Source organism: Passer domesticus, chromosome 4 (assembly GCF_036417665.1).
Source record: "Passer domesticus isolate bPasDom1 chromosome 4, bPasDom1.hap1, whole genome shotgun sequence".
NCBI lineage: Eukaryota > Metazoa > Chordata > Aves > Passeriformes > Passeridae > Passer > Passer domesticus.
In genome coordinates this window covers 73,142,207-73,156,856 of record NC_087477.1, presented here as the reverse complement: position 1 = coordinate 73,156,856, position 14,650 = coordinate 73,142,207, and the positions used below count along the sequence as shown (strand labels likewise).

General features: G+C 40.2%; 1 protein-coding gene across 5 annotated transcripts in view; it reads left to right on the top strand.

Annotated features, from left to right (window-relative positions):
• Positions 1–14,650, top strand: part of AFAP1 (actin filament associated protein 1) — a 109,483-nt gene that overhangs the window by 74,971 nt on the left and 19,862 nt on the right. For all 5 annotated transcript variants that reach the window (XM_064418759.1, XM_064418761.1, XM_064418760.1 and 2 more), the window contains 3 exons: positions 6,548–6,640; positions 8,133–8,217; positions 11,447–11,596. In XM_064418759.1, coding sequence (XP_064274829.1) covers positions 6,548–6,640; positions 8,133–8,217; positions 11,447–11,596 — 328 coding nt within the window. The remainder of the gene's footprint in view (positions 1–6,547; positions 6,641–8,132; positions 8,218–11,446; positions 11,597–14,650) is intronic.

The window sequence follows — 14,650 nt, the reverse complement described above, 5'->3', positions numbered from 1 at the left end:
GAGATCATCTCAGTAATATGGTGGGCAACAAAAAGTGGTGGAATTTTCCAGACTTGAGTCCTAAAATGTTCCCACAAAAATGTACATGAAAAAAATATGTGCAGTTACACACTCTAACCCAAAAATGATCTTTTTCCATGCATGCTTGGGTATATGTGCATCTGTACACCCTTTTGTGGTCATGTAAGGTCTGAAATTTTCTTGTTTGTCTCAGCACATCCAACAGACTAGTAAAACTACACTTATTTGTCAGCATCCCTGGGAAATGCTGCATTAAAAATAAAAGGACCAGTAAGACCATGACCTTACAAGAGGATGCTTGTTCAGTGGCTTCGTTTGTACAGATGAATGTGCTCTGTGTGCAGAACCCTCAGACCAGGCCACAGAAAACTGCACTCAATATTAGAAATACATGGATGCCAAAGAAATGAAGTTGAGGTAACTTGTTGTAGAAGACTGGTAGGAAATGGTCACGGTGACTGGTCCCAAGGCCTTCTTTTCCTCCTGACATTCCTGCTGCAAAAATGTATTTCTGATTTATCATGCATGAGATGCAAGCTATCATTCTGGAGTACTGGCCTTGATTTTCATTTTTCCCTAGCATTAGGCACCCTTAGTTAACTTCTCTGCATTTTATGGTGCCCTGCCGCTGTTCAGCAGTCTCTCCAGCTGAGGGTCTGTAATTGAGCAGTGAATCTTCCAGCCATAAGGAGACATTGCTTCATGTATCACTTTGACAGTGCTCAGCCAGTTCTGAACTTGTCATAATAAGGAGGATATTTTGCCCTGAAGAGAGAATAAAACCATGGTTGGAACTGTATCCAGTCATCCAAAGGCCCTGTAATATTCCTTAAAGGGCTGCTTAGCTAGTTCACCTACCTAGTTTTTCTCTCTGATAACTGCATGTTGTCTGTCATGGAAGTCTATGGAAACATCTTCTTTTTTTCACTCCCCTGAGTTTAGTGAAGGTAATCAAGTAACTTCTGGCCTCCAGTCTTTATGTGGACAGTTTTACTGAAGAGTAAACTACTGACAGAGCTGTTCTTTAGCCAGTTTATATCAGCATGAAATTGAGCTTGTAACTGTAAACAGTGTGTGGCTGCTCTTGCTTTCTATGGGAATTTCCAGCTAGACATCTTCTACACTTCAAGCATTTCTTTCTTGGCTTATGTAATGCTCCCCAAAGAGGTTATTATGTCCATTTTGTAGCTGAGTAGAATCAAGTGCTGAATGGTCAAGCCTTAAAACTGACTAAAAAAAGTGGGTTTTGGGATGTATACTTGGTGCTAGTAATTTCCATGCAGTGTTTGTTAATTTGTAAGAAACTTAAAGTATATATGACCCAAGGCAGTCGGGCCAGGTTCTTTCTCCACTGCCCATCATCACCAGCAGCAAAGGCTGTGCAAACTAAATTAAACCTCCCAGGAATTACACCCCTGTTGTTCAGTCAGATGGTTTAAAATACCTCAGTTCAAGTCGCAGCAAGGTCAGTGAGTTTGCAGAAGAGCTATTTAGGGCCTCATCTGCAGAGGGAATGGACCAAACTGCACGTGGCAGTTTTGCCCAGTCTGCAGGACTCTGCCAGTGGCAGAGCCAGAGGATCCCAGCTTGGCTGTGAACCAGTCTGTGTGTGTGTGTGTGACCAGCACCATGGAAAACAATACATTATTTGAAAGAGCCAGATGTATATGTAAATTTTAAAAACCCAACCAAACCACCCACAAATACAGAACCACAAACATCCTATTTAGTTGTTTTCTCAGTGATAATTTTTCCTTGGGTTTCCTGGCTAAAATCACAAATGCGAGCTGTCGCAGTCAGGGCATAACCCAGGAGGGCTGGGACTTTCACCACTAGATCCTATTCTTCCTCTCTCCTACTCACAGCTTTGGATGGAAAATCATTTAAATCACCCCTAGCTCAGACTCACAGCCCAAAGTGCATCACTGCAGCACCCAGGCTGGGGATGCAGCTCCCCTGGCACAGGGCAACTCTGCCCTTGGAGCAGCAGAGCCTCCCTCCTCAGCCTCTGGGGAGTGCCTCCTCCCTGGGCTCTGCCTGATCCAGCAGCCATATATGGCAATGGACTTCATGGCAATAATGCAGGAGAAATGATACAGGGCTTGTCTTGGTTGAGTAAGTCAGAAAAGTATTCCTAAGGGGATGTACAGGCACTAAGGAAAGGCTTACTGACTGCTAGTCTGCCAGAATCTCATCCTCACTTTGCTCAGACAAATGGCAGTAAGGTAGAAAGATTAATCTTTCCAGGCTAAGGGATACCTGAGAATAATGTTTTCCAGTACAGAAGGTAAAGGGGGTTTCTTTTTGAGGCTTACAGCAAGGCTATGATGGGAATAATTTCTGCCTTTCCTGCCTAAGATTTTCCTCTAGCTGAACTCCTTGGGGCATTTCTTCTCTGCAGAACACTGAGAGGAGTTTTGCTGCTCTCCTAAGGAAGAGGTTATTGACACTAGCATATGAAACAGTCCACAAGAAAGAGAAAATGAGGATTTAGTCATGCCAAAATGACAGAGTCCCAGAAAGTCAGTACTCTTCCAGCAGTAAAAACGGAGTGTTTCAGGAATGGGAAATACTGACTTACAGCTGGAGCCAAACCCTTTTCCCTGTGCTGTGTTGTACTTAAGCAGATTTCAGCTTTGCCATATTCCTATTTCCAGAGTTAAGTGGCAGAGCCAAGAGATACAGCCCATCCCATTCCTAGCAATTCCAGTATTTGTGAAACATGTGGGCAGGGGGGGACAAGTGGGTGGGTGGCTGGCTGGATTTCTGGCCTGATTACATAAAGTAAAGCAAATGTGCAGTCAGGCTGTGGGCTTTCTGTCTTGAACTCCATCATATTAAAAGTGTGAGCTTCTCATGGGAGTTCCATGAGAACACAAGATGATACAAAATGCCGTAACCACAGCCTGTGGTAGGGAGGCTGTAGCTTGAGCTCATCCATGGTATCCACCAGGAGAGAGGTCTGCAAGCTCCTCAAGTACAGGACAACTTACGGTCTTATTCCTTAACAGATCCCAAAGAGATCAGCCATAAGGAACTATCTACAAATGTACTTTTACTCAGAATTTGTTTGGTTTCTGTGTGGCAGGAACAGGCTAACAAGCAGCTGGCTTTCTGGTTTTACTACAGAGCCAGTGCTTTTTATCTGGAGCTTGGAACTCTAAAGTAGCCAGAAGAATCTAATTTACTTTTTCTGACTTCACATGTAGAGTAAGTGTTGGGCAAGTATTTTGCCTTCAGTCCTGATGTGTCTTTTAAAATAAGATATACAAGAATTATAGGAATTTGTAGGTGTATGCAGATAAGTTTTTTATAGTAAATATTAGTGCTTCTGTAGTAAGATAATTTTAAAGAAAGAAATATTCCAGACACACCATGTGGCAGAAATTCCACTGACTTCACACATGGCTCAGGGCAGGGAATCTTTCCAGCTTCCTACCTACAAATATTTCTCCTCTGTGCCTTATGTCACTGCACACAATGCTGTACTCTGATTTATACCCTGATCCACCTGGGGATTCAAGGTCTAAAGCCCATGTCTGATGAGGGGCAGCTAAGGGAGCTGGGGCTGTTTAACCTGGAGAAAAGGAGGCTCAGGGGAGACCTTTGTGTTCTCTGCAGCTCCCTGAAAGGAGAGAACCAGTCTGTAGCCAGGTGGGGATTGATCTCTTCTCCCATGTAACATGTGACAGGAAAAGAGAAAACTATCTCAAGTCTCACCAGAGGAGGTTTAGATTGGATAGTAGGAAAAATCTCTTCACTGAAAGGAACAGGCTTCCAAGAAAAGGGGTGGTGGAGTCAGTCCCTGGAGATACTTAAAATACTGTGTAGATGTGGCACTTAGGGACATGGTTTAGTGGTGCATTTGATACTGCTGGGTTAACAGTTGGACTCTTACCTTAGGGGTTTTTTCCAACTAAATGATTCTATAATTCTATAAACACAGTTCAGGTTGCAGAAGCTTTTTCCAGGTCCGCATTTGAAAATGGCAATTCTGAAGTCTGCTAATCGTGACATTGTCATGGTAATTGTGATGCTTCAGATTCTTCCTATGCAATACCAAAAGATTATTTTAAATGCTTTTGGTTTTGAGGCTATCCAAAGAAATACAGGGTCTTCAGTTTTCTGATTATCTTTGCTCATATATTTTAAATATTTGAATAGATAGTCTGTTTATGATCTCAGTTTCATTTTCCTGGCAGATCACACTCTGTGTGTGTGGTGAGAAAAATAAAATTATTTCCTTTCCCTAATGTGTGAGAAAACTTAAGCTATTAGTGGAATATTTGCCTCTACAAGGTATTCTTAGTGCACCCTCCACATGATGCCATTTTATTAAAAATAACACTTTTGGGGATTCCTTTTTTCCCTTTGTGGTGGAGCTACTGAGATACATTTATTCATATTTTTAGGCATTTCATTGCAATGGATAAGAGCTTGCTGAACTCTATTCCTCACTCTCACTCACAATTACTTTTTAATTAAAATAGTAATCTTTTGTTTTCATATGGCTCCAGAAGATGGAACACAGAAAAAACTGACAAGAATTTTTGAGTCTTGTGATTGAAATGATGCAAGTTGGCAATACTGGTGGAATGTTTTATCCTTAAAATTTTGAGCTAAAGCTATATGCATGTGAAAACCAGATTTTCAATGGCAGCTGTCTGCAAACGTAATTATAGAGAGTGCATCCAGGCAACCATTATGTATTAAAGACATTTCATCCTGGTGAGGTGGAGGAGAATGAGTTCTGTGCTGTGCATTGAACCCAATTATAGTGCACATGGAAGGTGATGAGCAAGTCTTTGCCAGTGAACCTTTTGAACCCAAATGAGGTGTTGAACCCTTGAATATGCATTTACTTTAGATCCTGCCACCAACTCCCTTTTGACAATGTGTCATTTTTTAAATTAAAATTTAATTACAGCCCAATTAAGCACTTCAGATTCTCCTTAAATATGTGGGGTGTGATAAGAGCCGGATTTACTTGAGTGCATGACTTAGCACATACTGCTGAGTTAGTGCTGCCAAATCATTTCCCTCTGTTCTGCCTGTGACTCCCATTACAATCTGCCTTTGCCAAAATTAACTGACTGTGTGGTGTGAGCAGATGCTGAAAACATAAGCTATTGAACCAGGGTCATGCAGGAGACAGAAATGAATGTTCCCAGAAACTGTACAGTCACATTTCCCTAGGAGGAAAGCAGCAGTGTATTTACACCATACTGAGGAACAGTCATTGAAAAAAAATCCAGACACATGAAAAAATCTTATGATTTGGGGTAGTTCAGGGCTTTTCTTAATTCTGAGGCGCTCTCCTACAGATACATCAACATTTTGTGTTACAAAGGACACCAAGTGCCTTGAAATGCTGGTCTTGTTTCTGGAACAAAATATAGGGTAGGTCACACAGGAAAGGATGCTGAAGTGTTTTGAGATTCTAGCTCAGAAATAAAAGTGTAAGTTTATCTCCCAGCTCTGCTTAGGTTTTTTTTTGTGTCACTGAGTGAGTGATTTCATCATTCTTTTGTTCCTGGGTTCTCTCTCTGTAAAATGGGGCTGGTGCTCTTCTTTTCTTTATGGTGTATAATGCCTGCAATTTATGATGTGCTCCTGAGTAGCATAAGGGTCTTTGCAAGCCCATAAATGTTTGATGTGTTTTAGCTTCACCTTTAAAGGGAGCTTAAGTGCTGGGAAAGGAAAAGGATGTTTAGTGCCATCCTTTGCTTTTTAGTAGTTTCCACATCAAAATTGTTCAGTTTCAAACTCAGCATGAGCTTGAATTGAGAGCCTGTTCTCATCTGCACAAGCAGTTTTAAGATGATGATGAGCTGGTGATAATTCACTCTTAAAAACCCTTAAACCCTTAGCTATGGCCATGGGGAATCATCAACCATCTTTACTCATTGTGTATTTTTACATTTATGTAATTTCAGGTTTTTAAGTTCTTTAAATTCCATCAAAATATCAGCAAATTCCCAGTTCAAGATTTTTCTTTGACTCTTAAGTTAATGTGTAGTTATAATACAAAAATGCCCCAAAATACCACTGTGCAGTATTAACTCTAAGCTAACCAGCATTTCATTAGTTCTCTGATAGCAAAAAAAGAGCATCTGTGCAGTGCATTATACAAAACTGTTGTTTATTGGCTTGAGGTACCTTGGATCCCATTTTCTCATCATTGTAATGAAATTAGTTTGGTGGTGTCAGCTGAGTTTATATTGCAAAATCAGCTCATGGAAATCAGCAGTGCTACTGGTTTCTTCACTTAGGAGAGCCTTGGAGCTTAATCTGCTTAGAAACTGAAACCTTCCACCTCTAGACTTTATGTCTCCTTCAGGTCATGTATGAAAAGACTTAGGGAGGGAGCATGGAGAATTTGTAGTGTCAGCCTGCCTGACACCTGCCAACCTAGTTAATGTCTGTGTGATTCTGCTTCCTGTCTCCTTTCACATCCGTGTATAATTTCTAATCACTCTGATTTGTGTTTTATGAATAATTAATAAGTTGTGCCTTGTCTCCTAAGGTTATCAAAGATGTGTGCAGCAACTGCACGGGAGCTGTAGACTCTGATGGGCCATTGTCTAGTTCTCCAGTGCACAAAGTGGAGCTGGAAAAGGTAAAGCTACCAAAATTATGAGTGCAAAATTTCTTATGATTACTCAAAGAGATGCTGGTAGGCACTGGATGTAAATCCTTGCTGCCTTGTGTGGCTGTTCCAGGCACACAGTGCCTGTGTTGTGTTGGTCTGTTTGGCCATGTGCACACATCCTGCAGAGCTGAGGTTTCTGCCATGTCAGTTTGTTTGGACATGAGCAACCAGCAGGCTGGCTTGGATTCAGCTTCTCCTCAGCCACAGAAGGGTGCAGATTAATGGGTCTGGTACATGTGCTGAGATGCGTAGATGGTCTGCAGCAAATGCAGACAGCAAGCAGGGGTGTCACTCTTGAGGAAGAATAGTTGAAGATTATATCAGGTTTTAAGGGAAAGTCTCTTATTTTGGGGAATTGAGTCCTTGAAGAGCTCCCTGGGCATGCTGAGGTCACTGTTTTGGCAGACTCTTCCGAGCATTCGTGTCTCAGTAGAGAAACTTGGCTACTCACACGAGGTACTTGGCTACTCCACTGCCTTGACTCAGCAGGATGTGAGAGCAGGAATTAGGGAACTAAGCAGCTTTGAAGTGAATGATTGGTGTATTACCAGCACCAGATTAAGCCCCTGCTCTGTTAAGACATCCATGTGAGCAAATCTCTCTGCAGCCCCTGCTTAAAAATCCCACTGACAGAGGTTTCATCACCCAGTGCCTAATGGCAAGTGCCACCCCTCTGGTGGAAGTGCACCACTGCCTGTGCTATTGCTTTGGTCTGGGAACTGATCCAGGTTAGCCCAGAGTTCCTGGTTTCACAGGCAAAAGCTGTTGTGTTTGCACACAACTGCACAGTATTGACAAAACAATTTAAAGTATTGAAAAATAGGTTTTTTTTTTCTAAAATGCATGCCATGGAAAGGGGTAGTTTATCTGGTCATCCATTCTTTTTTGTGATAATCTGCACTTCTGCTTCATGGCTTCACCACTTCTGAGTAATGTGGTCATGAAAACTGTGCTGTCATAAGCTCTGTCTACTTGAACCCAGACCTCATGCATAACCATTACAGAATAATCAGTGCTAAAAATTTATTTCAAAAGCCTTTTTTGCACATATTGAAAGTACTGGAGGACCTTGTAGGAATGCACTATTTTCTGATGAGTTGTAATTGCAAATGCATGTATGAAGCATTTTTAAAGATACAGCTTTTACCCTACTCATATCTGATACATGTAATTCTTTATTGCAACATTTAGAGTCTATAAATACATTAAAATATATGGTCAATTAGGAATATTTCACTGATTTTTAACACAGTTTCAAAGATGCACTATTTTATTGTTTCTGTGATTTTCTAAAGTCTCTAAAACTGATGTTTTTACTATCTCCTGATTCTCTTCCAAGTGGATGAGAGATTGAAAGTGTGTTTTATTTCACAGTAAGTCTATTTTTGAAGGGACTCATGACATTTGATTTTATGAAGGTGCAGACATTGTATGTCAGCTGATCTCTTTGCCCCTGCAGAAGCTGTCGTTTGAGAGGCCAAGCTCAGATGGGGAAGGTGCTGTGGAAAATGGCATCACTACTGTGTGCAATGGTAAAGAACAAGGTATGTCTGGTGTAAGTGATGTGTGCTGAGAGAAAGGGAAAAACCTTGCTTTTGTCTTTCTAAAAAAGTAAAGTTTTTGAATAGTTTTGTTAGGATTCAGTTTAACTTGAAAGCTGAGCTATGTCAAGAAGGATTCCTTCAATTTTGGCAGCAACCTTGATGTTATTGCAGCAATTTGATGTTATTGTTCAGGTAACATCAGTATAATTAATATAAGGAAACAGAATATAGAAGTTTGGATTTGGCCTTTTCTGTGTTCAAAAGTACAGGTTTTCAGACCCTGGGCAGCCACTAGAGGCAAATAACAGGTTTTTTAGTAACTGTATAGTGACAATTTTATAAATAGTGGTGTAAAGCTTCTAAGCAAAAAAGCTATCATTAAATACTAGAAGGAGACAACCATGCATATTTTTATATATATATATATATATAAAAATATATGTGTCTGTGTGCACAGATGCCTTCATATAGGAACTATCATATTACATATGATTATTTATATTAAAAATACATATAGTGGTGCAATATCAGTGAGTTTTTGAGTACATAAGTGTATAATTTTGTATATGCTACTTTGGAGCTGTGCGTTTTCTGCAGTCCTTATAATCTAACAAAGGGAAATCCCAGATCCAGAGGGAGGTCTGGCCAAGTTATTTTTAATACACTCAACCCTTATGATCTCTTCCCCATCCCCCTCCCTCCTTCACAAAGCAGAAGAAATCCTGTGTCTTCCTTTACTTGCTGTTAGATGAAGCATTTTCCTGCTGCTGTTAAGTGAAGGGTAATGTGAGCTGCAGGGAGCACAATGTCAATAGTGGCCTTGGTGCCAGCGCTGTCTCACCTTTTGATCTTGTCCCTTATCTCTTCTCTGGGTCATTTTCCAGCATTTCCTGGCCATACAGATCTCTGAACAGTATGGGACAATGTCATGGTTTGTGGTTTTCTGAAACTCATGGTACATTTTTGCATTTTTTTCACATTTTAAAATCTTCTATTAAGCTTTCATAAAACTCTGAAACCTGTGGAGAATCATCTGTGACCCAAAATCTGTGTTGGCCACAGTGTCCAGAAATACCTGGTGGCCCAGGTGCCCTGCAGAAGGTGTGATGATGCAGCTGGAAAAGCAGCCCAGCTTAGGTGCCTCAGGGAGGGTCATTTAAAATACCAGTGGGTTTTGAAAATTGACTTTCAATGCATAATAGGAGAAATTATGGGCATTAATGACTGCAAGAAGACTGAGGTGTCCTTGATGAAGTTGTGCTGTGTGTTTTTGAAATGGATAGGAAGTGTTTAATGGAGTACGTGGGAAGGGAGGCACAGTGAATGATCGTCTCCAGCTGGCACCAACCACCAGCCTCTGCTCTGCTCTAACCCAGCTGCTTGCTTTGCTGCGGGGAAGGAAATGAGAATAAAAGGCTTTTGTGAAAAAAATCGCTGGCAATTGGGCAATTAGTGTATTCTTTAGACTCAGAAAGATTAAGTCATGATGGCCTTATTTCTGCTGCCTCTCAATTCTGCAGGGAAAAATCCCCAGCAATTTAAAGGGAAGACAGGACAGAAAAACAAACACTACAGTGGGCTTATTCCACTGTCTGTCCATGCTTATGAGAATGATTCCTTTTGGCTTCTCTCTCAGAGAAATGAGCTTTTCTGTCTCTGGCTTTTTTCAGTGCTTTTTTCAATAGCCACAGTCAGCCTTTGGCTGCTGCTGTGTGGGATGGAAACCTGTCTGAGGGCAGGGACTGTGCCCCCAGGCAGGGACTCCTGAGCTGGCTGGATGGGTAGCCTTCCTCCCTCTAACAAGGGAGCCTGTTGCATGTTTAGAGAGCACAGTGCAAGTTGTGAGCACCCTTTCCTTGAAAAAGATAATTAGACCTGTATGTGTTGGAGTTGGCTGGGGGCAGCACTTCCAGGGCTGCCTTTCCTCCTCAGCACTGGCAGATTTATATAATCTTGGCTACAGATACAATTTCTAAATGATGTTCCATGATTGCTAACAATTAAACTAAATGATGAATTATCCCATGGTGAGTCCCAAGCTGCTTCTCTGTTTGCTGTGCATTCTTCTTCCCAGCTCATCAGTTCATACAGTCATTTCTCATATGAACATTTTGTCCAATTTTTCCCTCAGTTTGTGCAAGTCCATAACCACTAAGTGTTCCCTGCTGCAAAAGGAATTGTTACGTTGGGGATAAAGATAGAGCAGCTCAATTAGTAACTATTTTAAATTAATTGTTCATTAAAGTCACATATCAGGGTAAGTTGATAGAATTTTTGCTGCCCTGTCAGTTCGCAGAGACTTCTGCTCTGCTGCCAGTTCAGGCAACAGTTTAGGCCACTGAATGCAGTTTTTTAAGTTTATTTTGTTTGTTCTGTTTTTGCAAATAAAAGCTTGTTTTTTTCTGACTCTGTTTAGTCTTAGAAACTCTTCTTAAAAAAAAAAAGTATTAGGGTTTTAGTCAGGTAGGCACTTCTAACACCATATCCATAGTCCTTGCCATATTGCATTCAGCAGCTGAACCTGCTTCAGTTCTAGGAGTAGTAATATTCCTTGTATCAAATGAAGTTAGTGGAAGCATAGACTGGATGTTAGCAAAATATCTCTTTCAGCAGAGCTTTTTCTTTCCAATGGTCACAAAAATGGCCAACTTGTTGAATATTTATACTAATCCCACTAATTTCTTAGTAGTTAATTCATAAGTCTTATCTTTCTAAAATGTCCATTGTGATAAGATGTCTTAACCTAATTGTGCACAGAAGAAGAAATTTTGCTAAGCAAGCATATTCTGTCTTTTTTGTGTACTTAATTATTGAAGTATTTTGAGAAAAACATTTAGGAACATTGAAGAAAACACTGAAAATGTGTCTGACTGGATTTTTGTTGCTGTGTATATGAGCTAAATTTATATACAGGTACTTCAGTCATACTCCTAAATGAGATGATGACTGCTGTGGAAAGAGACTTCAAGCTTGATTAGATTAAATAAAGTTGCAAAATAGATTTTTGCTTGTATTATCCTTCAGAATGCCATGATTTTTATAATACAGAGGTTATTAGGGAATATTGTATTTGTCTCATTGAAATATGTAACTTTTGTACAATGTTTGTCTTTGCTTTTCCTTATGTCTTGCATAGGATATTTTTGTCTGAACTTCTGTTTTTATTTAGGTTCTCTCTGTTGGTTGGTGTACACACACTACTAAATACACACTTCTGCTTTCTTAATAGTGAAGAGGAAAAAAAGTTCGAAAACGGAAGCCAAGGGCACTGTGACTAAAGTAACAGGGAAAAAAATAACAAAGATCATTGGTTTAGGAAAGAAAAAGCCATCAACAGATGAACAGACCTCATCAGCTGAAGAAGATGTTCCAACATGTGGTAAGTGGTTTTTCTCCTTGAGTCTTAAATGCACGTTACTATTAAAATTTTATAGCATTCTAGCCTAGGAATTTCTTTAAAATTGCTTTTACTGCAATAATTCTTCCCCAACATTGGAAGAATGCACTCAGACTGCAAGAGGAGTAATCAAGAGTTTGTCATTTGCAAAGAGACTAAAATAATTTGACTTTTTAATTAAAAGAATAACACAGGGTCAGATATCACTGCTCTTTGCAGAAGTGAGGAAAAGGAGGAAGAAAAATGTGAACAAGAAGAATAAAGAAACAAGTGCTGTTCTCAAACAGATGGTTATAAAATGAATATAGGCTGAACTATGAAATAAATTGAGGCTACAAAGTAGAAGAAGGTTCTTGGAAAGCGATCAGGTCTTTTATAGTAGATCGTGGTTAAGGTTTTATGGAATAGCAGACAGCAGTCAACTGGCCTCAAGCAGAATGATTTGAGTTTAATTATGGGTTCACAAAGTGGTACATATTGGACAAAATGAAGTAACAAATTTCTAGTAAGCTGTTTTAACTCTTAATTTTGGCCATTCCATATGACAGCTGTAGTGCACAAGGAAGTGTATAAAAAGGCATGCAGAAAACACTTTTGTTTTTATTGTAGCTGTTAAGATTTGCTCACAGTTTAAGGCATTGTGCAATGCACTTAGCTGATGTCCTCACAGCTCTGCTATTTTAAAACAATGCAATGTACTTACATTCTCCAATTTGTCTTTTGGTGCTCCAGTATTAGGTAACACACATGAATAAGATTGAACTCACCTTTCACTCATTCCCTTCAAAAGACAAAATTTCTTGGAAAGCTTTGAAGCAGTTGCCCCAGATTCTGAGTTTGGATCTTGCCCTTTAATTGACTAGAAAAGCTTAGGGAAACCCAGAAGTGTGTGATTAGGGAGCAGTTGGCAGAGCTCATTGGAGCATGAAGTGTGTTAGATGCCTGCCCAAGGTGATGGAAGCAGGTCCATGGACCACCAGAGAGAATTCATGGATTTCAGGCGGCTTTCAAGCCACACTGGGCATCACATAAGCAAACTTTGATTAACTAAGTGTGTGTATATGTGTGTGTACATCAGCTAAGTACAGATGTGATTTATTGACCAGAAGAACAGCTGGGAAAAGCTGTGTCCAGCCAGATGCATTGTCCAGAGCATCTGGCCTCCATAAGGGCTCAAACTTCCGGGCTCTCATACTCCATTGATTATTCTGCATTATGTGAGAAGTTTACCACTGCTGTACAATCTAATTCCTCATATTTCTATCCTTAGTTTGGATATGGACATAAATACAGATTCAGCCCTTATTATATGCCTGCATTTGGCTCTACTCAACACCACTTGCAGATTTTAAAGGAAAATATATAAATGTCTAGGCTTTGGTCATTGCAGGAAGTCTTGGCTAGAAGGAGTTTCTCACCACCAGCAGTTTGGCTCAGTTCAGTGCCCTCTGGGAGGCTGCTCCATAGTTGAAGGTTTTTACACTTTAGAAGGCTCTACCTCCCATGAAGAAAGGGAAAATCCCAGCAGGGCTGCAGGTGTCACCCAGCTAGTGTAGAAACTAAAACCCACCTGCACTTGCAGTTTTGTCAAAGCTCTTGCCTACAACATCACTGCTCCTGGACTGCCTGCACTAAGCTTGAAGTGCCCCAAAGGGCAGCACACTGGAGGCATTTTGGTCATGTCAGCTTGTGAAGGTTTGAGCAGAGATGTGGAGGGGGAAAGTGGGATCCTGTGTAGTTCAACTCTGAAGCAGGAAGTTTTGTAAGAGCTTTTCTGAGAGGTGCACTGGGAGCAGAGGGGAAAAACTGTCTGAAAAAAAGAACTCTCACTCCAAAACAAGTATCTGGCTTGCACAGGAAGGCTTTTTTCATTTCTAGGGATTGTAATGCAATGCACAGTGATACAGGGGTTTGTTACAGGAGGAGGGAGGAGAGCTGAAGTGTGATTATCACAAGGAGCCAAAACCAGAGGATTAAGCACATCCTCATTTTTTATAGCACCTTCCAAGATGTGCACAGTTCTGATCTGCTATATCCTGTTGGATCACACTTTGACATTGGAACCATAATGTTGGAAGGAAAACCTAGAAAAATGAATAATAAGTCATAGTTTTAATGAAAACCAAAGAGAGAGCTCTCCAACAGGATTAAATAAAAATCATGTCTGAGATAGAAGACAACTTTTTAACCTCACTTCTGGCTTTTGCAAGATACCATTTATTTCCCTCCTCATAGCGCGTTTGGAAGCAGCAACATGCTGAATTCATGTACCATTTGTAATGTGGAAGCAAAAGTAAAAGGTTTTGGTTTGGCTTTTTTTTTTTTTTTTAATTTCTATTTCCAAACTGTACTAAGGCAGGGAAAAGGGCATTGCTTTGAATGTAATGTTTGAGTCTGGAATGATTGTTACTATGGCACAGAGAAGGCAAACCACAAAACTCTGACTGTTTAATGATATTATATCCTATGATATAATTATACGATATGGAGCATGGTAAAAAAAGTGGGTGGTTTTAAAAGGAAAATTTTAATGACCTTTTAATATGTAAGGATACTGTATCATAATTACCTCCTGAATTTTAAATCAATATTAATTTTATTTCTATTTGCAAAGTTAACAATCTTTTAAGTTTTGGTTTGCAAGTGCTGCAAACCAGATGTGCATTCTTCTTTCTAAATGTAATTAGAACATAGAGCATCGACACTTCCTAGGTCATTTAAACACTGCTTTTGGATGTTACACAAGGTAGCTCAATACATACTTACATAATGTGAGCTGCGATTTTCACAGAAAAAGCTGGTCAGTCACAGTTAGCAAAGTCATTGCCCACAGAGAGGCAGAGTGAGCACACTGGCTGTGTGTGTAACTGTTTTCATCAGCGTCCCTCTCCCATTCTTACTGAAGTCCTGGGGACCTGTGTGCTCCTATATGTGCAGCTGCTGCAGGGACTGACACAGAATAGCCATTTGCACATGAGCTGGATCCCATATTTATATGCTTTTTCTAGATTATTGGCACAGTGAAAGTTTTCATTA